Source organism: Mchenga conophoros, linkage group LG11 (genome assembly GCF_057382185.1).
Source record: "Mchenga conophoros isolate Kocher_MC1m ecotype Shallow Benthic linkage group LG11, M_conophoros_male_GT1.1, whole genome shotgun sequence".
Taxonomy (NCBI): Eukaryota; Metazoa; Chordata; class Actinopteri; order Cichliformes; family Cichlidae; genus Mchenga; species Mchenga conophoros.
Genome location: NC_140536.1, coordinates 1,979,149 through 1,999,836, shown reverse-complemented (window position 1 = coordinate 1,999,836; position 20,688 = coordinate 1,979,149). Strand labels below are relative to the sequence as shown.

General features: G+C 44.0%; 1 protein-coding gene across 3 annotated transcripts in view; it reads left to right on the top strand.

Moving 5' to 3' along the window:
* The window catches only part of hace1 (HECT domain and ankyrin repeat containing E3 ubiquitin protein ligase 1), a 30,830-nt gene extending 11,316 nt beyond the window's left edge, over positions 1–19,514 (top strand). For all 3 annotated transcript variants that reach the window (XM_085290500.1, XM_085290501.1, XM_085290502.1), the window contains 13 exons: positions 4,791–5,092; positions 6,396–6,464; positions 6,606–6,693; positions 9,877–9,988; positions 10,396–10,493; positions 10,621–10,708; positions 12,568–12,717; positions 15,302–15,498; positions 15,738–15,869; positions 17,147–17,245; positions 17,704–17,774; positions 17,868–17,981; positions 18,222–19,514. In XM_085290500.1, coding sequence (XP_085146626.1) covers positions 4,791–5,092; positions 6,396–6,464; positions 6,606–6,693; positions 9,877–9,988; positions 10,396–10,493; positions 10,621–10,708; positions 12,568–12,717; positions 15,302–15,498; positions 15,738–15,869; positions 17,147–17,245; positions 17,704–17,774; positions 17,868–17,981; positions 18,222–18,324 — 1,623 coding nt within the window. In that variant the 3' untranslated portion in view covers positions 18,325–19,514. The remainder of the gene's footprint in view (positions 1–4,790; positions 5,093–6,395; positions 6,465–6,605; positions 6,694–9,876; positions 9,989–10,395; positions 10,494–10,620; positions 10,709–12,567; positions 12,718–15,301; positions 15,499–15,737; positions 15,870–17,146; positions 17,246–17,703; positions 17,775–17,867; positions 17,982–18,221) is intronic.
* The last annotated feature ends 1,174 nt before the right edge of the window (positions 19,515–20,688 follow it).

Below are 20,688 nucleotides of genomic sequence, written 5' to 3'. Positions count from 1 at the left end.
AGAGCCAGCGTTTTGTTATGGCCTTCTTCGCAGAAGCCAAGAGAACTTTCAGAAGGTAAACATCATCTGCAACTAAATCGTCTGTAAAATACCCCAGATACAATGAGGTAAATGTACAAGACACGTGGAATCCCAACACCTCTGTAATTATCTTTATAACTTCCGTCCAGAAGGGTCGTATGAGTGGGCAGGACCAGAATATATGACCGTAATCAGCCATGACTTCCCCACAATTCCTCCAGCAAAACGCAGGTGTAGCACTGAATTTAGACTTCTGTTTAGGCGTTATGAAATAGCGTATAATGTTCTTCCAGCAGAAGTCCCGCCACATGTTGGAGTTAGTCGTGGTAAACTGTGTCTCCCAGATCCGTGCCCACCCATCTTCTGTAATCACAATGTCCATTTCTTTTTCCCATTTCTGCTTTATGTAAATCGTTGAGTGCCCTTTGAGCTTAGTCAGACATTTATACAGTTTACTTATCAAGGCTCTGTTACTCCCAGAGTCATAAGCATCAATGAAAATATTAACAATCGAGAAGTCTCCACGGACACAGCTCTTCAGTCTTTTGCCAATATAGTCACGGAGTTGCAAGTATCGAAAAAAGTCTTGTTTCCCGAGATCGTAAGTCTTGCATAGGGTATCAAAAGCCATAATTTTAGATTTTACAATAACCAAACACCCAGCAGTGATTCCATGCCACACCCATTGTTTAAATCTACTATCGTGGGAAGCAGGTAGAAAATCAGGGTCATACGCTGGCCACCTCAGAAGTTTTATCTCTTCCTGGAGTTGCGCCTGCTTGACCACTCCCCTCCATATTTTTAATGTAAAAGTGACCCAGTGGCTGGGCGTCAAGGTATCATCCAAATCAGAAGCCGCGTGACCAAGTCTAGACTGGATTGGCGTGTCTGAGAGAGACATCTCAATAGTCTTCCACCTCGCACAAAAAGATGGATTACACCAACACACCAAGGACCTCAGCTGAGCAGATAAGTAGTAATTCCTTAATGAAGGTAGAGCCAAGCCCCCTTTGTCTTTCGGCAACTGCAAAGTAGAGAACTTCACCCGTGGTCTTTTGTTAAGCCAAATGAATCTCGAAATCTGCTTATTCCATTCCCTGAATTGCTTCTCTGGAATTTGAATAGGTAAAGCAAGAAAAAGATAGAGTAGTTTGGGGAGAATATTCATTTTAATTATCTGTATCCTGTTGCCAAGGTCGAGAGGGAGCAAGGCCCAAATGTTGAGATCGCTATATATTTCTCTATTAATACGACTGTAATTAATATCGTACAGTTGTGTCAGATCTCTAGGCAGAAACACTCCCAAATATTTGATAGCAGTTGCCTCCCAATTAAACTTGAATTTTGCCAGTAGTGTCTGGTCCGGAGAAAAATTAAATGACAGAACTTGAGTTTTTTTGACATTAAGGACATACCCTGAATACAGGCCATATGTTTCCAACATCCCCATTAATACTGGTATACCTGAGCTGGGATCCATGATTGTCACCAAGACATCATCTGCATATAAACACACCTTGTACTCGTCCCCTCCTATTACAGTCCCTTTCAACGATGTTTCCTGACGTATAGCCTGGGCTAGAGGTTCGATAAACAAGTTGAAGAGGTAGGGGCTTGCTGGACACCCCTGTCTACATCCTCGTTCTAAAAAAATAGTATCGGAGAGGCTACCGTTAATTTTTATTCTGGCAGTAGGGAGAGAATAAAGAGCTTGGAAACATCTTATAAACTCGCTACAGAAACCAAATCTTTTCATCACTAGGAAGAGGAAGTCCCAATTCACTGAATCATATGCTTTTTCAGCATCTAAGCTAAGAATAATTGAGCTTTTTTTCTTATTATTAATGTGTTCGATGATGTGTAAAGCTCGTCTAATATTATCGTGGGTTTGTCTATTTTTCAAGAAACCCGTTTGGTCTTCATCAATCAAAGAAGGCATTACAGCATCCATTCTTCGGCTAGCTGAAGTCTTGAATTAAGCTTTATAGAACCCGCAGGTAGGGGTGGGCGGTAGAAACGGTATACGGTAGAAACGATAGAAATTTAGAGATTTTGACTATACCGCTCTACCGCGATAGCGCATGTTGATGGTGTCATCAAGCTGCGCCTGTTTTGGTCAAAGGCATGGCAGCAGCTGCAAGCGAGGTCATCTGCAAATGATGCCATAATAGCAAAGAGACAAAGCACTTTTGGAATATGGGGAAAGCTAAAAACTGCGCTTCCTCCACTTCCGTACCATTGATTCATTAATGCTGAATCCTCTGGCAGCTGCTGTATTCCCATGTTGTTGCAGTATATTAATGACTAACCTCGTATTGTGGATGGAATATCTCAGTTGTTCTCCTGACTGAAGTTTGGTCCGTTTACAGCATCCTGCCATGCGATTGCATTTGTCCCTAACCATCGGGAACCCTCATGTTAACTTTTATCGAGTGGAAAAAAGTTAGCATTCATCCTCCAACTTCATTGTGCTAAGGTTATTGTTGGGTTTATCTAAGTACAAACCCTGCTGGAACAATTTAGACAACCAATTGCAGCAGCAAAACAAGACACAAGACAGAGCTCTTTGTGTGTTCTCGCGCGAGGGAGGCCAACTGAGGTTAAGCGCTGTTCCTTTCACTTGAACCCTGTCAAACTCTCAGCCGGACTTCCCATAGCGCTCCTTTTATTGTGGTTACATGAGTATGCGTAGTTTCATCAATACGTGACATCTTAAACAGGCATTTGTGTGAACATGTCACGATCCTGGGTCTTAGGACCCAGTGTTTTGAGTTTTAGTTCATTTTGATGTTTATAGTATGTTTAGCTCATTAGGCCTCCTATGTTGATTTGCTTATTAGTTCCCCCTTGTGTTCCAACCCATGTTAAGTCTCCCCTGCCCTTCATGTCTCTCTGTGCCCCCTCTGTTCTGTTTATGGTGTGTCTTTGCATGTTTGAGTTTCTTGTTTTCTGTCACCCTGCATTGTGCATTATGTTCTCATGGTTGGTCTTTTGTTACTCCCTCTAGTCTAGTCTCTTGTGTTCAAAGCTGAGTATTTCCCTCTGTGTATTTTGGTTCTTAGACCTCTGCCTTATGGTTTGTCTCGGTTTCTTAGTTGCTGTCTCCACTGTGTCTAGTTCGCGTCTCTGTGTGATACTTCCTGTTTTACTTTGAAGGTCCATGCCTCATGTGAGTGTTTCTAGTTTTGCGTCTCTGTCTCGTCCAGTCCTGATTTCTCCCAGCTGTGCCCTCCTTCTGTGTCTCATTCCCTCGTTATCCCTCTGTGTATTTAAGCCCTGTGCTTCTCTTTGTCAGTGTCGTAGTCTCCATCATAGCTGTGTGATTTTTCCCTGTGGCTCCTTGTGCTTTAGTTTTCCCAGTTTAGTTTATTTTGTATTGTTTTTCGTGTCCCACTCCACGCCAGCAATAAAGCTGTGTTTTTTGAGTTTACCTTTTGTCTCTGTGAGTTTGCGTTTGGGTCCTACTTTTGCCTGCACACAGCCGTACTGTGACAGAACAGAGTATAGCCTGTCGTTGTGTGTGGGTCAAAATATGACCCTGTGAAACCTGCTCAGCCAGGCCTAACGATATTACACTATGCTGTCTGCAAAGGAATACACTCCATATATCACAAGACAAGATGCAACCTTGCCATGAACTTAAGATGTATATGAGGTATGCCAGAACACCAGAAAGGAGTGAACGTCCTCCCCTCACCCTGTACATGGCTTAACTTTAATAGTTCACCATATACAAGCACAGGCGAGCCCCTAAATGGCAAGAAGTAAACATCCTCACTAAATAAGGACACAGAACCTTTACATAGGATGTGCCTGCAGTTAAACACTATAACTAATTACCTCCCCCACACCCTAGATGTGTAGGGGAGGAACAGAATAATATCTAAACATGCAGTTTAAGGCAAGGTTTACAAATTTAAGTACAATAATGGCAGCTATTATCAAAATCAACCTAACAGTTATGCTAACATAGCTGTGTTGCTAGCAGTCAAGTAGCACATCATTATATACCAGCTAGCCCAACTTCAGTAACCCTACAAACGTCACTGCTGTTTAGTTTTCTGTCTTCATTTATGTTGGAAGTGATAGCAGAGCTGTACGTTTGAATTTTTTCAGAAATCTCTCAGTCAGAACATGCTATATCATGTTTAGGTGGAAACTAGCGAGCTAACTTCCTGCTAACTTCTAACTCCGTTAAATTTAAGTTTAACATCCAGGCATTCATGAAAACATAATTTATTAATTGTTACACCTGGTAAAGCAGCAATGCTGATTGTTTTATTAAAGATGAAAGAATTTAGACAGTTTTTAACTCTCAGTGATGCTGCAGTGTTCGGTTGACTTTGGGACCTGAAACAGACAGAGTTTAGGACCCAGATTCCTCCGCGAGGCTCCTGACTACGGTAGCCTTAACGCTCTGACAATCCATCAAGTGCTGCGGCTTCATAACTTACCAAAGTCGTACTAAAACACTCAGATTTCTGAGCGCCGTGTACCACATAAAATTGGTTCGAGGTCAGTATGCACAACCAGAATTCATACATAAGGCGAACTGTCGATTTTTGAGAAAATTAAAGGATTTTAAGTGCACCTTATAGTGTGTAAAATACGTTATACAGAGGAAAAGAATATATCACGATATATATCGTTACCGCACATGCTTCAAATTATACCGCAATATGGATTTTAGGCCATATCGCCCAGCCCTACTTGCAGACATCCTCTGTTTCCCTCCTCAAGCCTCTTGTCCCTTGTCTGTCACCCTGCAGCCTCTGGAGCTACTATGGCACTCCCTGGATGAGTGGCTGGTGCTCATCTCTACAGAGCTGGAAAGGAATAGGAAGAACCCATCTTCCTCCTCCAGCAGCGATATAGCCTCTCTGCTTCTGAAACAGCGTGAGTCAGAACATGATGGGTCCACGCCAAAGCTTCCCTCCTTGCTGGATCATCAGATTGTCATCGAATCAGAGGCGTATGCTGACGGGGAGGACGTCATCTCCATGACAGCCAGTCGACTCAGTGCTGTTATCCAGGCTTTCTACATGTGTTGCTCCTGTCAGATGCCCCAAGGGTATGAGCTCTGCATCCCTCTGTCAGATCCAATGGTAGTAAACATCAGATGGCATCATTTCAATTCAATTCAATTTTATTTATATAGCGCCAAATCACAACATAAGTCGCCTCAAGGTGCTTCATAGATACAGAGAAAAACCCAACAATCATATGACCCCCTATGAGCAAGCACTTTGGCGACAGTGGGAAGGAAAAACTGCCTTTTAACAGGAAGAAACCTCCGGCAGAACCAGGCTCAGGGAGGGGCGGCCATCTGCTGACATAGAGACTGTTAAATATCAGTTTTAATCAAATAGACCTGCAGCTATACAATCCAGAGTGTTCAGTTTTCTTCTTATCATTCATCATTAGTTATTACTGTGGTAGTTCTGTTACAATACTACTGCTACATCCAACTACTGCTAATGCTGCTAATGTGTAATGATCAAATGTTTTCAAATGGGAAAGAGAACTGAGCTTGAAACTGTCGGGAAGTGACTGGAAATCTCCAAACAGCTCTAAAAGATGAAGATACTTTAATCAGGAAACAATCTAATCAGTTTCGTTATTACTTCACATGTAAAAAGTAAACCCCTGGAGACCATACGGATACCAAATTCCAATCATATTAATGGTTGTATATAAATCTGCAATCATTCTGGGATAAAGTTCTCTTAATTTTCAAGGACATATTTGGTTGTGATATCCCTGCAAAACCTAGAATGATGTTTTTTACCCAACCTAAAGATATACATCGCTTCAGAATTTTACTATTGTAAGTAAAAAAGCCGTAATGAGGATAAATGTGATCCTCCGAGGACAGATCACGGCTGTATAGATCAGAAGAAATACACTCCATGGAAAAACTGACTGATTCTTTAAGGACTGAAGCAGGCACCCATAGCAAACTATGAACCAAATATCTATCTGTAAGTCAAAACACAGGTCAAAACTTTAGATTGTGAGGAAACCCTTCAGCCATCAGGCTGTGGTTCCTCTGTGAAACCAGCTCCCAGATTGAATTCAGAAGACATAGCTCCCCCAAACCTTCCTTTTTAAAACGAAATGAAATATTTCACATTCATGTCAGGTCAGACTGACTGATCTGAGGCAGATTCCACTGGAAGCAGCCATGCTTCATCCCATTTGCTCCCACACTATTAGTGGACATTTATGGATTAGATCTATAAAGATGCTTAATTAACAAGGAAATGTGGACTGTTATTGACATGAAGTGAGCTGTTGCCCATTTCAGTTTGCTCTGTCTTTTCTCTGGTTTCTGTTTCTCGTACCTTCTGACCTCTCTCTGTTTCCACACCCAGAATGACATCACCCCGCTTCATTGAGTTTGTCTGCAACAATGATGATGTGCTCAAGTGTTTCGTTATCAGGTGAGTCAACATGGCTCTTTAACATAAACATTAGAAAGTATGAATTGATCCAGAAACGTATTTTCTCTGAATTGATTTCCACTCTCATTTCCTTGTTCTCTCATTTTTCCCCTTATATTTCCGTCTGGACCTCCTCCTTAGAAATCCAAAGATCATCTTTAACCACTTCCACTTTCTCCTTGAATGTCCAGAGCTGATGTCACGCTTCATGCATATCATTAAAGGCCAGGTAAGACATAATCGAATAAATATATGACTACCTATTATGTACAAGAGAGAAAGAGAGCTGCCTGGAAAGATAAAGGCAGCCATCATTAGCCCCACTTCTGCCTACAGAGGCAGTGGTGCAGCTCAGTGTCTGTAAACAGCTTAAATAATTTTGATGAGCTAATAAAACCGCCCTTTATTTCTGCTGAATAGTTTCTCTTCCTTCCTATAGTGTGTCCTATAGTGTCCCTAAGAATAAGTACAGCAGTACTAGTATTCAAAAGATTTGTCTTTGGAACATTCATCCGACTTCCCACGGTGCAAACCTGCAGACCTGCATCTCTTCTTCTATATCAGCTCTGATTTTCATTTTCTCCATGGCAAAGCCCCGGAGTTCTCGGTCAGGTGGTAACACTTCCTGACATTTTTTAGTTCATTATCACCAGTATTTTGTGATTCTCACCCCACTGACGACCCTACCACCCATTCTTGATCCCACATTTATTAATTAATCTATAAGTTATCCATCCACCTTCTTCTGCTTATCTGAGGCTGGGTATTAGGGGCAGCAGCAGAGGCATTCATGCCTCTACAACATACAAACAAGACAGCCCTACAACATCCAGAGCCTTCAGGGATTCAGGGCAATCCTCCCACAGGGGCTCTGCCACCAACAAGTTGTTTAACTGCCTCAGTGACCTCGCCCCCTGTGATAGACGAGTCATCCTTCTCATCCACAGACTCTGCTTCCTCTACAGGAATGTGTCAGTGGGATTAAGGAGATCCTCAAAGTATTCCTTCTACTGCCCGATAATATCCTCAGTTGAAGTCAGCAGCGCTCCACCCACACTACACTCATTGCAGTCAGAGCACCACCTTTACCTCCTCAGTCGCTTAAAGGTTTGCCACAAACTCATTAAGGAAGTGCAAAAAACTTTTTCCATGGCCTCTCTGAACTCTTCCCACACCCGGGTTTTGCTTCAGCCACCATCTGGTTCGGGGTTACCACCATCACAGGCACCAACCACCTTGCAGCTGCAGCTCAGTGCAACAGCTTCAGCAATGGAGGTGCTGAGGATGGGCCGTTTGGACTCAGTGTCCCCAGTCTCCCTCAGAATGCTAACGAAGCTCTGTGAACGAGCTCGTGGGCCTCTTCCATGTGTTCCCAGCACACCCTCACTATACGTTTAGGTGTCCCAGGTCTGTCCAGCGCCCTCCCCCGCTACTGACCCACCTCACCACAAGGTGGCGATCAGTTGACAGCTCAGCCCCTCTCTGCACCTGAGTGTCTCAAACATACAGCCGCAGATCTGTTGATACGATTACAACCTCGATTGCAACCTTGGGTGTCCTGGTGCCACATGCACTTATGGACACCCCTGTGTTCTAACATGGTGTTTGTTATAGACAAACTGTCGTTTGAGAACACCGCTCGGGTTCAGATCTAGCAGACCATTCCTCCCACTCACCCCCTCTTCAGTTCTCTGTTGCTAATATGAGCGTTTAAGTCTCCCAGTAAGATACGGATTCCCCAGGTGCAGCACCCTCAAGCACCCTAACGAGGGGGTTCAAGAAGACCGGGTACTCTGAACTGTTTGGTCTATAAGCACAGACAACAGTCAGGACCCGTTCCCCGACCCAAAGGCACAGGGAACAAACCCACTTGTCCACTGGGCAAAACCCTAACATACAGGCAGCAAGCCGAGGGGATACTACAGATACCCACCCTTGCCCATCACCTCTCACCAAAGGCAACTCTGGGGATCAGTCCACCAGGGTCTCCATCCTTGGCTGCTGCACACATTGCAGCCTACCCCTACTGCACCCCCTGCGGGTGGTGGACCTACAGGTGGATGGGCCCATGCCCTTTTTCAGGCTATGCCCAGCGAAGCCCCATGGGCTAAGGCCTGGCCACCAGTTGCCCGTCCTCAGGCACCCTCCCCATGCCCTGCTCCTGGAAGGCTCCCTGGTAACCCTATCCTGGGCAGGACGAACTGTTCCCTACGTTTTTCTCTCATAGAGGTCTTTTGAATCACTCACTCCAGTGTACAAAGCAAAGTCCATAAAGACATGGATGAGCAGGTTTGTTTGTTTGTAAGAACTTGACTGGTCGCACAGAGTCCTAACCTCAACCCCATAGAACAGCTTTGTGATTAGTTACAGCAGAGGTTGTGAGCCAGGCCTACTCTCTGAGTCTCCTGACTTCATTAGCGTACCATCATTAGGCTTAGAAGACACTGTCAAAACTTGTTGACAACAGATCCTTTAAGGTGCTTGAAAAAGAAGAAGAAAATGATCTTTGTAGCCAGCCTGCTTGTTATTCTGATATAAATGAAACAATAAAAGTTGAATGACAGATAACTCGTGGTTAAAGTCAGTGCTAAGCAAACTGCTTTCTGCACAGAAGCCGTTTCAAAGTTGGATCAGTGTGATATTATTTAGAAAAACACTGACAATTTTGTTTTCTTTAGCCAAATAACTTTATTTTACCATGCTGCTTATTTTGAAGAGTCCGTCTTCACATTTGACTTTTTGTACCTGACTTTTTTTGTATCAGACTGCTATTCGTACGCAAACCTGCAGCCAATTTAGAACTACCACTCAACCTAAAGTGGACTTCTGTGATCTGTGGGAGGAAGCTGGAGAACCTTGAGAGAACACACTCAGACCAAGGGCAGGATGTACAAACGCCAACAGAAAGGTCCCGCCCGGCCGATGGATTTAAACCTTATTTATCTTGTAGTCCTGTGAGACTTTGAGTGACCCCATGTCATTTCATGATCAAGTGTTCCTTTCACGGCGAGAACACTTGTCTTAAGAAAAGTTTATTCAGCTTCATTAATTTTTAATGGCTGTTCTGAGTTATATTAATTATCCTATCTTTAGTATTTATATTTGAGCTGCAGCATGAAAGTCCATGGATCATAGCTCACCTGGGAGTAGGTCCTTGTTTTAATTACAGGCTTCCTTATTCCTCTCTCAGTGCACTCTATCTTTCACTCCTCGGTGCTTGGAGAATAAAGGCATATATTATGGAAATGGCCTTGGCTCTGAATTACAGATGAGCGTTTCAGCACAAAACACTTCCTGAGGAATCAACTCGGATTGAAAAATTCCCCAACCTTAAAATTGAAAACACAGCCAAGTGATAATTAGTTTGAGAAAGTGCTGTGCAGTGTGAAATAAAGTCTTGTCTTCCCGTCAGCCCTTTAAGGATCGGTGTGAGTGGTTCTACGAGCATCTGTTGGCCGGCCAGCCGGATTCTGACATGGTTCATCGTCCAGTCAATGAGAATGATGTGCTGCTCATCCACAGAGGTACAGACACACTTAAGCTGCTCGTGTCCAGTCGCTGATGTCATTTGCAGGGTTATGCATACGGAATGAGATTGTGAATGTGGCCATGTGAGGGTTGTTGGCAAGTTGAAGGTGTAAAACCTAAAGTAACATGATAAAAGGTAACAAAGTATCTAATAAACTCTGTCTACTAGTGTCGTAACACAGAAACAAACGTGGAAACATACAGCAGGTCTGCCCAAAGCAGTTGGGCCATTGAAGGTTCAAAATACCATTGGTCGAACAAACTGGTCCAAAATGTGCACCAGCTGAATGGGAAATGACAAGAAGACCCTAATAAATAACATTCAACCGTCATAAAACCGAAGATCTGTATGAAAACGTTTGTTCGACAAAATATAAATTGTATTTCCCCATATCACCATCAGATTCCATATTTAGGAGTAGCTGTGAGATGGTGTCAAAGTCCACCAATGAAAAACTCAAACAAGGCATTGCTGTTCGTTTCCATGGCGAGGAGGGTATGGTGAGTTGTCTGCAGTTCAGCTGTTAACAGTATAAACAGTAGTATTGTAGTTTGTATTAAAGACGCAGAGTACTGTGCGTGTGTGTGTCTGTGTGTGTGTGTCTGTGTGTGTGTGTGTGTGTTTCAGGGCCAAGGTGTAGTTCGGGAGTGGTTTGACATTCTATCCAATGAGATCATCAACCCAGACTACGCTCTGTTCACTCAGTCAGCTGATGGTACGTGGCATTTTTCCTTTAAATCACAAGAGTTCAGGTGTACAGAGTGATCCACAGAATGAGCTCATGCCATGTTTGTGTGACCACTGCTTGCTATTAAGATCATTTTGTACTGACGTGCTTGACAAGATGAGGCACAGTTTAGTCGCACTTAGGAACTAGCATGGCTCCCCAATACTTGCTCAATGACGACTGCCTCTGTAGAATCATAATTTACAAATTTGTAAGAGGAAAATGCACGACTGCTTCCCAAGTTAATCTACAAAATGCATTAAGTCATGAAAGTCATGCTGTGCAAGAGCACTGTGTTAGAGAGAGAGAGGAGAGAATAAATGCCAGAGAGATGAGATTAGATAAGAAGAACTTTATTTATCCCGAGGGAAATTCTTTTGTCATACACATGCTCAATGCAGCAAGAGAGACAGAGGAGCAGAGGAATAAGATATACAATATATACAATAAGAATACTAGTATACAGTAATATACAGTAGGATAGTGCAAAATATAAGATCAAATAACTGTAACAAAGTAACAATATAACTGTATCTTGAAAAATAAATAGCTTAGCTATCAGTGCAGGTGATTCTAAAAGTGACATAGTGTTGTGCAAATGAATAAATACATGAAACAACTGTTGGTGATATTGCACGGTCTGAATGGGAACAGAATAGCTTTGTTATTAATCCTCAGGAGTTGTACAGTTTTATTGCCACCGGCACAAAGGATTTCCTGTGGCGGTCAGTTCTGCATTTCGGGGCAATGAGTCTTCTGCTGCGTGTGCTCCGATGGTCCATCATGGAGGCGTGCATGTGGTGGGAGGGGTTGTCCATGATACAAAGAAGCTTTTTTAGCATTCTCCTCTCAGACACCTCCTCCAGGTTCTCCAGTCTGACACCCAGCCCGTTTAACCAGCTTGTTCAGCCTGTTGGCATCGGCTGTCTTCACCGCCCTGCCCCAGCACACAGCTGCAAAGAACACAGCGCTCTCCACCACAGAGTGATAAACATGGTCAGCATTTTCCTACAAACATTGAAGGACCTGAGCCGCCTCAGCAGGAAAAGCCGACTCTGCCCTTTTTTAAAGACAGCATTGGTGTTCTTGGTCCAGTCCAGTTTACAGTGTTTACCGCAGGTACCGGTAGTCCTCCACGATCTCCACATCAGCCCCTCTGATAGTGACAGGGGTAGGAGGAGGAGCCTGCTTCCTAAAGTCCATGATCAGTTCCTTTGTCTTTGTGATGTTAAGTTGTAGATGGTTAAGCTCACACCACTCAACAAAGCTGTCCACCACACTCCTGCACTCCTCCTCCTGTCCGTCTGATACAGCCCACAATGGCTGAGTCATCAGAGAGTTTCTGCAGATGACATGACTGTGACTTGTACCTGAAGTCAGACGTGTAGAGGGTGAAGAGGGAGGGTGATAGGACCATCCCCTGCGGCGCCCCCGTGCTGCTCGGGATGTTATCTGAGTGGCAGCCCTTCAGCCGAACATGCTGTGGTCGACTTGTTAAATAGTCCGTGATCCAACCTACCAGTGGGGCGTCCACCTGCATTTCCGTGAGCTTATTCCCCAGCAGTGATGGTCTGATTGTGTTAAAAGCACTGGAGAAGTCAAAGAACATGACCCTCCCAGTGCTCCCAACAATGTCCAGGTGAGAATAAGCCTGGTCCAGCAGGTAGATGATGGCATCCTCCACACGATACGGGTTGATAAGCAAACTGCAGGGGGTCCAGCCAGGGCTCCACCAGCAGACGCAAGTGTCTCAGGATGAGTCTCTCTAAGACGCTGAAACAAACAAAGTGTACTTACCGTACACACACACACACCTGTTTATCACAAATTGTGTCTATGATCCACAGGTACAACGTTTCAACCCAACAGCAACTCATCAGTGAACCCAGACCATCTGAACTACTTTCGATTCGCAGGTCAGATTCTGGGTCTCGCTCTGTACCACCGGCAGCTGGTCAACATCTACTTCACACGCTCATTCTACAAACACATACTCGGTAAGAAACTTTGGTTGCTAATACCTGATGTTACCTACCTTTAAGTAATAAAGTTTGAGTTTTGCACCAAACACCAGACTGATGAGAAAGTCCCTTCAATGTTTCTCCAGGATCTGTGGAAAAATTAGACTGTAAGTGATAATATCCAGAAACACTTTAATATGTCCCACGCCTTTAATTTAATGTATTGACAAAAATATTAGCTCATCTGCCTTAACATGCATATGAACCTGAGTGGCATCCCATTTGTAATCCATAGGATTTCACATACAGTCGGTTCACTCTTTGCAGTTATAACAGCTTCAACTCTTGGGAAGGCTTTCCATGAGGTCTATGGGAATTTTTGATCCAGAAGCATATTTGTAAGGTCACACACAGATGTTAGATGAGCAGGCCTGGCTCGCAGTCTCCAACGTATCCCAAAGGTGTTCTGTCAGGTCGAGGTCAGGACTCTGTGGATTGGCCTGTGTAGACCAGTCAAGTTATTCCACACCAAACTCGCTTATCCTTACATATATACCTGTGCATCCTTTGATAGGAAGAATGTGTTGAGGCGATCTGTCTTCCTGGGCAGAGATATGTTAGAAGAAGCTGAGATTGCCTTGCCGCCCTGGGTTTGGTCAACCGGAGCTCACCCATCTCTTGGATATCCAGCTTGTGACCCAGCACCCCTGGGTCAGAAGCTTGCTCTTAAAATGGGTTGAACAGAAGTGCCTCATTTCTCTCATGCCAACTGGGACTGCTGGTAGAAGCTTCTTTGCTGGTGGAAGGCTCTTGCCACCACACAGGTTGTGTTTTCCCCTTTAAATATCTTAGGCTGCTGGCCATGGCACTACTAGCTTGGCAACTAGGTATTCAGACCTCATACAAGTTGGTGTCTACTGGGGGTGCAACTTCTGCCCCATTTGGTGATCTGCACTGCTCTGCAGGGAACGTGGAGTCCTCCTCCTCCATGTTCCCTAGGTTGATGAGGTTGGATTTGGCATCACTCTCTGTGTCCTTACCACCCAGCTCAGCCATGTTTTGATCCAGGAGGACCTCAAATGTTAGGAGAGTGGGGGGGATCTTTCTCAATCATGTCTGCCCAGCTCGTGGTGGCTCGTAGATGATGCGTATCACCTGCAGCAGTAGCAGCTGGCAAGCAGGCACCCTGTCAGTTAGTCCCTGCTACTCTCAACCTCCATTCCAAGATCTTCTGTGGCATCTCAGCACAGTGGGGGCAGCCTCGAGGGTCCGCCAGAGAAGCCTGGCCATGTTTAGTGCCATTGCAAATGTACACAGGTGAGTGTCCCTGCTCTTAATCGGGGCACCACATAATGGACGGGTGGGATGACGCCTCTTTGGCCTTCAGTCTGACCAGCGTGGGTAGGAGCCGTAGTCATGGTAACAGAAAGGGGTGAAACTAAGCCACACCAGGGTTGCTTGTTTGTAGCAAGCACTAGCAGCTGGGGTTAAGGCCGAGCTAGTTGCTGTGAGAATCAACATGACACGTTAGCTGAGTTCTACTAGCCAGCGCAGAAGAGACGTAAGATTTGCACATACGTGGTACGGATCGGGTTTCCGGTACGGATCGGGTAGTGACAAATCTAATGCTAGCCAAACCCTAGAATCGGCTAACCATCTAATGTGGTGTGACACTAGCATGGTTTGTGGCCTACTAACAAGCTGATGCTAGCTAGACACTAAAAAGGCTTGCCATAATGCGTTAGCCCGAGTTACACAAACGTTGGGTACGCTGCTAACTAAAACCAGGAAACTGCTGGAACAGCTTTCTTCGATGTGATTGCTGTTCTACAGAATGTAACTATGAGTTCATTTCTTTTGAGGACATATTAAGCACAGTCCAGCTAACACGTCTGGTTGGCCATGCTAGAATGATGGGGCGGAGCCCTGACCACATCTCAACAGATCTGTCATGGACACACGATGTCACTGGAGCTGATCATGCCAAGGTCATTCCCATAGTGAAACATCGAGCAAAAGAACCAGTGCAAGGCCATGGGCAGACAAGGCACACTGATTCGTGTGGGGAGTGATGCCTGTAGGCTCCGATCCAACAAATAAGGTACTGTTTTAATGCTGGTTCTGATGCAAAGGTGTCAGGATACACAGTGAATCACTTTTTGTTGCACATGGGGCTGCATGGCTGCAGACCAGTCAGGGTTGTTCCTGCTGAGCCGTGTCTACCGCTAAAAATGCTAATAATGGCCACATGAGCATCATAACTGGAGCAATGGAAGAAAGTGGCTTAATCCGATGAATCATGTTTTCTTTTACGTCGCCCACCTGAGGGAACATCTGGTGTCAGAATGCACTATGGGAAAACAGCAAGCTAGCAGAGGCAGTGTGATGCCTCAGGCGATGTACCATCTACACAACCACTGGTGCAGACCATGCACTCCCTGATTCAGCAGGATGAGGAGCACAATGAGGATGAGGTGTTGACATGGCGTCCAAATTCCCCATATTTTATAGTGTAATATGACTTTTTTTTAAATGTCTGATTATATCACCTCCTTGGCTCCAGTGTTTTTGTTTCTAGTGCTACGTTGTGTGGTGACGTCTTGTCTTGTGCGTTTCACAGGTATCCCTGTGAATTACCAGGACGTGTCTTCTATCGATCCAGAGTATGCTAAGAATCTGCAGTGGATCTTGGACAATGACATCAGCGATCTGGGCCTGGAGCTCACCTTCTCAGTAGAGACTGATGTGTTCGGAGCGATGGAGGAAGTGCCACTAAAACCCGGAGGGACCAGCATCCTGGTCACCCAGGACAACAAGGTCAGTCATCACAAATACAGTCTGACGTGTCCCAGTGTCAGTGGAATGCAGGAACTTATTTGGTTGGTGAAGGGATGAAGCGTAACACTGTATGTCAGCTATTTGTGCCTCAGTGTTCCCTGTTGCTGTTGCTTAAAGCAGAGTGCTAAAAATGACATGTATGTATAAACTCTGTCTTTTCCATTTCTGTCAGTCGGCATCTCTTCAGGCTTGGTGTCTTTGTGTGCCTCTTCTGTTAGGCCGAGTATGTGCAGCTAGTGACAGAGCTGAGGATGACTCGAGCCATCCAGCCTCAGATAAATGCATTCCTGCAGGGATTCCACACCTTCATCCCCGCCTCGCTCATTCAGCTCTTTGACGAATATGAACTGGTTAGTCCTCCTCCTCAAGTTACTCTTCTTGTTAGTTTTATCCTTGTTCTTTCCTTACTGGCACCACATTCAGACCTCAACACCATGAGGTTTTAGGCTGCTTGGTTTAACAGCATGAAATCCACCATCCAGCTGGGGCCTTCCTGTGTGGAGGTGCTGTGTTGCTTCCAGGTACACTTTTTTTTCTTTGGGTTTGGTAAAATGTCCATAGTCACACATACTCACACTGCAGTGTGTGAGTATCAGGGCTGCCACAAGTGATTGTTTTGATAGACGACTAATCAGATGATCATCCATTGGACGTAAAACGTTCAGCTTCTTGCACCAGCAGCATCTGCTCTTATATAACTATCATTAGCTTACAGCTTTAAGTGTTTAAGGTGCTAACTAAAAATAAAGACAAGATGATAGTTTATTCAATTTTAATGAAATCTGCAGATTGTTTCGGTGAAGTTTAATAAACTCCTTGCTATCTAAAATATAACAGGACACCGGAGTAAACTCTGAGCATCTCACACTTCTGATAATCAGCTGTCTGCTTGATGTTTATTCAGCTGTGTAAAAACTTTAATCTCAGCCAAAGAGATTTACTCAGGAACAAATAAAATACTAAAAAAAGCCAAACAATAACATTTTTAAGTTATCTAAGTGACTCATATATCATGTTTAACCTGAGTAGCGAAAGACGGCGGTGGGTTTGAAAACGATTTGCCGGGAGTCCGGTGTTCTCACGGCTCTAGTGACCTAGCCCCCGGCTAACTATCGAGCTAGTGGGTAACAGACGTCTCCGAAAACGTCGGAGCGCTTTTGAAAATATGCGGTGTCCTGATAAACTGAGCAGATATTTGAGGTTTAAACAGCTACATTCTCGCCTGATAATATGTTAAACGTTTATTTTGTGACCCAGAAAGAATAATAAGAGTAACATTAAAACTAACTAGCTGCCGCCATTGTTGGAAACTGAGCTGGGCCGCGCTATGAATTCTGGGATAGGTTGGGCCACGAAGTATACACCCGATCCATCCTTCAAATCTGGGGAAATGAAGGCCTAATGAAGACTATTAAATCAGTCGTCGACGATTTTGATAGTCAACGTAATCGTGACTAGTGACTAATCGTGGCAGCCCTAGTGAGCATGTGTGAGTGTATTGCTCAACCAACCATTGAACTGTGGGAGGAGCTCTGTGCTCTCCTGTTGTGTTCGTCTCAGTTAGTATCTTTTCTTTTCTCTCTGTGTGCACGTCGCTGCATCGCTGCGTGTACGTGCACACATACAGGAGCTCCTACTATCAGGGATGCCCGAGATTGATGTGCAGGACTGGTGTAGGAACACTGAGTACACCAGTGGATACGACACTCAGGAGCCAGTCATCCAGGTGGGCCCCTCTGCTACCACACAAGAACCAAATCCTTGAACACAAGACCTGAGTCAACCAGAGACACCTTCACATTTTCGTTGAGTACTTTGTAAAGAATTGCAAAAGAACTCAATAATGCAAAACTATAAAAAATAACTTTTGAAATTCCTGAAAAACACTGAGTCTGTGCCTGTGACTGCACTTTAAACCGAGTGTTTCCTAATTTTCACCAGAGAATCTCTTCACCTGCTCTGATTTCCTCTCACATTAAAATTTTACTCTACAATACGTGAAGCTGACATGGAGTTTACACGTCGCATGTATTTGTCACGCTCTGCTTAATTTTGAACACAGCACTGATTATAGGGAAACGTTTACTTCATGGCTCCGTAGGAAAAGACAGAGTGAAGTTCGTCATTGTCAGTAATATGAGGATGTCCTTTAGCTGCCAGCTAATTAGCTTTCCTCCCCCCTAGTGGTTCTGGGACGTGGTGACGGGCCTGACCCAGGAGGAGAGGGTTCTCTTGCTTCAGTTTGTCACGGGAAGGTTTGTCAGCTCGATTCCTTCTACAGTTTTTTTAAATATAGAAACGTGTAAATGCCTTTTAAAGGGAATGGTGCTAATATAATCCTCGTCCAGTTCCAGGGTTCCTCATGGAGGATTTGCCTACCTGATGGGTGGGAGCGGTTTACAGAAATTCACTATTGCTGCAGTCCCGTACACCTCCAACCTGCTGCCTACCTCGAGTACCTGGTAATTAGAAACAGATCTCTTTTTTGCGTCCTGCTATCATTTGCTAATCCCCCCTTCATTTTCCAATAGAGAGAAATTACATATAAATATAATAAATACTGGGAAAAGTACATAAAATCATTTCTTTCTTAGAAAGTTTCAAACCAAGCATACAGGTCATTAATATAGCTGCAGTTGTTTTGGTAAAGAATGAGCTGTTCCCCTGCTGTGTTGGTCATGGCGCCTTTACCCCCTCCACAGTATCAACATGCTGAAACTTCCAGAATACCCAAGCAAGGAGGTCCTGAGGGACCGCCTGCTGGTGGCTTTGCACTGTGGGAGCTATGGCTATACCATGGCCTGAGCAGTGTCTGCAGGTTTGACCGTCTCCAGCCTCCACCTCCTTCCTCCTCCACAGACGACCCTTTTGCAGTCAGCTGCTTCTTCTGCTGGATGAACAGGGAAAATCCTTAAACAGGTCCAGATCTCCCTTCACGCCTGTGCCAGGATTTCATTTTTCAGCTTTCATTGGAGACACAGCAGAGACTGACAGGAGTGCAGAGGGAGAACCTGCAGCATGTGGTCGCCTCCTCATCCCACTGAGCTAAACCAGCACCCAGCATTTCATTTTTAGGTGATTTATGCAAATCATGTATTTCAATGGACTGTTTTTCATGCAGATATTTATTTAGGATTAAAACATTATTTAGAAGATACGTTTTGTACTGAAAACACATACCGACACACATTGTGTTGAGATTATATATCAAAGTGCATCATAAACATTATCACAATATATGGAATCACGTTTTGTTTTTGTGCCGTCTCAGGCCTTCATCGTTCGTTTACTCTTTGGGCCAGTATTGTGTAACTGTTTGATACCTGGGCCAATAACAGTGAACGGTTTTTGATACCTTTGGTTTTATAATTACATGACCAAAAATAGTCGTAATCATTTGCCATTTATTTCTTAGATGACTCAACAAGCCAACACAGCAACCAACTGCACAAAGTATCAAAAGCCCAACCACGAAACAAAGTTTGAAACATGGAACAAGTCTGTAAACATGTAGACTCCATGTCCTCTTACAGGCGGCGCCTCCTTTGACAGATTTGTCCTACGTTGTCATGGCGCCGCTATAACTGTATTCAATAAGATTTTGTCATTTAAACCTTCTTTTAGGCTCCTCCCTGAAAGCTGAAACCAAAGTCAGCTGGATGGGTGATGAAACGTTTCCCCCGCTGAAAGCACTGATGATGATGATGATGATGAAGAGAGTCCACGTTTTGAAAGCAGGACTCTTTTTCAGTTTTTGTTATTGTTGATACAACACTGCGTTCAAAGAGATGGGCATCGTGCCATTAATGTATCAGCTTGCTGTATTTTTCCTCTTTGTAAAGGGAGCATATAAATAATGTAGAGATCGTTTAATCTGTCATATTTTTTCAAATGTGTTTTTATACAGACACTGGTGTTGCTGGTGTGTATTGATATTTTTGCTGATGTTTGTCTTTGAGATTTTATCTAATAACACTCGGACATGTTGCCATTAAGCAGCAGAGGCAAACGTTTGTACTTGGGGTTTTTTTAAAAAGGGGCGGGGTTACCAGCAGGTTGTTTGCCTGGACAGGTGTAAATGGCCACGACATGAGCTCTGCACTCCGGTCATCAGTTTAGACCAACAGGTAACTACTGTTTAAGCACTGCTTCCAGCCAAGAGTGATGCCTTATATGCCACATAGCTGCAGAAAAGGCTAACATTGTTATCTTTTTACAAAAAAACCAGCTGAACATGAGAGGTTTTTGGACAAAGTTTGTGTTCTTCATTCTTTAAGCACCGGCACCGTTTCAAAAGTACCGATTTGGCACCGGTATCGGATAAAACCTAAACGATACCCATCCCTAGTGTTCATGTAAGCAGCTCTGCGCCGTCACATTAGTGCCACCTACTGAAGCTCAAGAGGTAGGAAATATCAACCATTAGCATTTTTTTAAATAGGTGACTGATTTTATTTTTTAAAGCCAAGAACCAATAGAAGCTGGTTTTTAATCATAAATCAAGAATTTAGGCAGTACTGTAAAATATACATCATGCTGAGAATAAGTACAAATATTTCTGCAGCGTCCAAACATCAGCGTCCTCCATCAGTGGAAGAAGTTTGAACAAGAAAGAAAACTCTTAGTTGGGCAGGTATACTTGTTTCTGTCCTTTCTACTGAAGCGTTGTCTAATATTCACACAATCACTTCTCTGCACTGTGTGTGATGTGAAGATTTCATGCATTTTTGAGTGAGGCTGTAACATGACGAGTGAAGTGCTGGGAATACTTTCCAAATAATATTCTAGGAAAATACTTTGGGCATGCAGTTTTGAAAGGAGAGGGAAAACAGCATATTAAAGTACATGCAGTTTTTGGTGCAGCTTTCACACTACCCAGATCCCAGTGCGAACATCTGCAGGATGTGCTACAACCAGACCCATCCACAAAGGCACCAACATCCCTGTTACCAGAACCCAGAGGTACCTTATCCAGGCGAGAGGCTGAAACATCGTGACAGCTGATGGCAGAAAAAATATTAAGATCATTGAAATAAAGCTACTGCTTAATGCAACAAGAGCTCGAGCTCTCTAACAAGAAGGCAAGTTTGCAGTTTATTGATGAAGACATACTATCACTAATGATTAGTCCTGTTGGTCTGTTGTGTCTCAGGCCAGCTGTTTACAGCC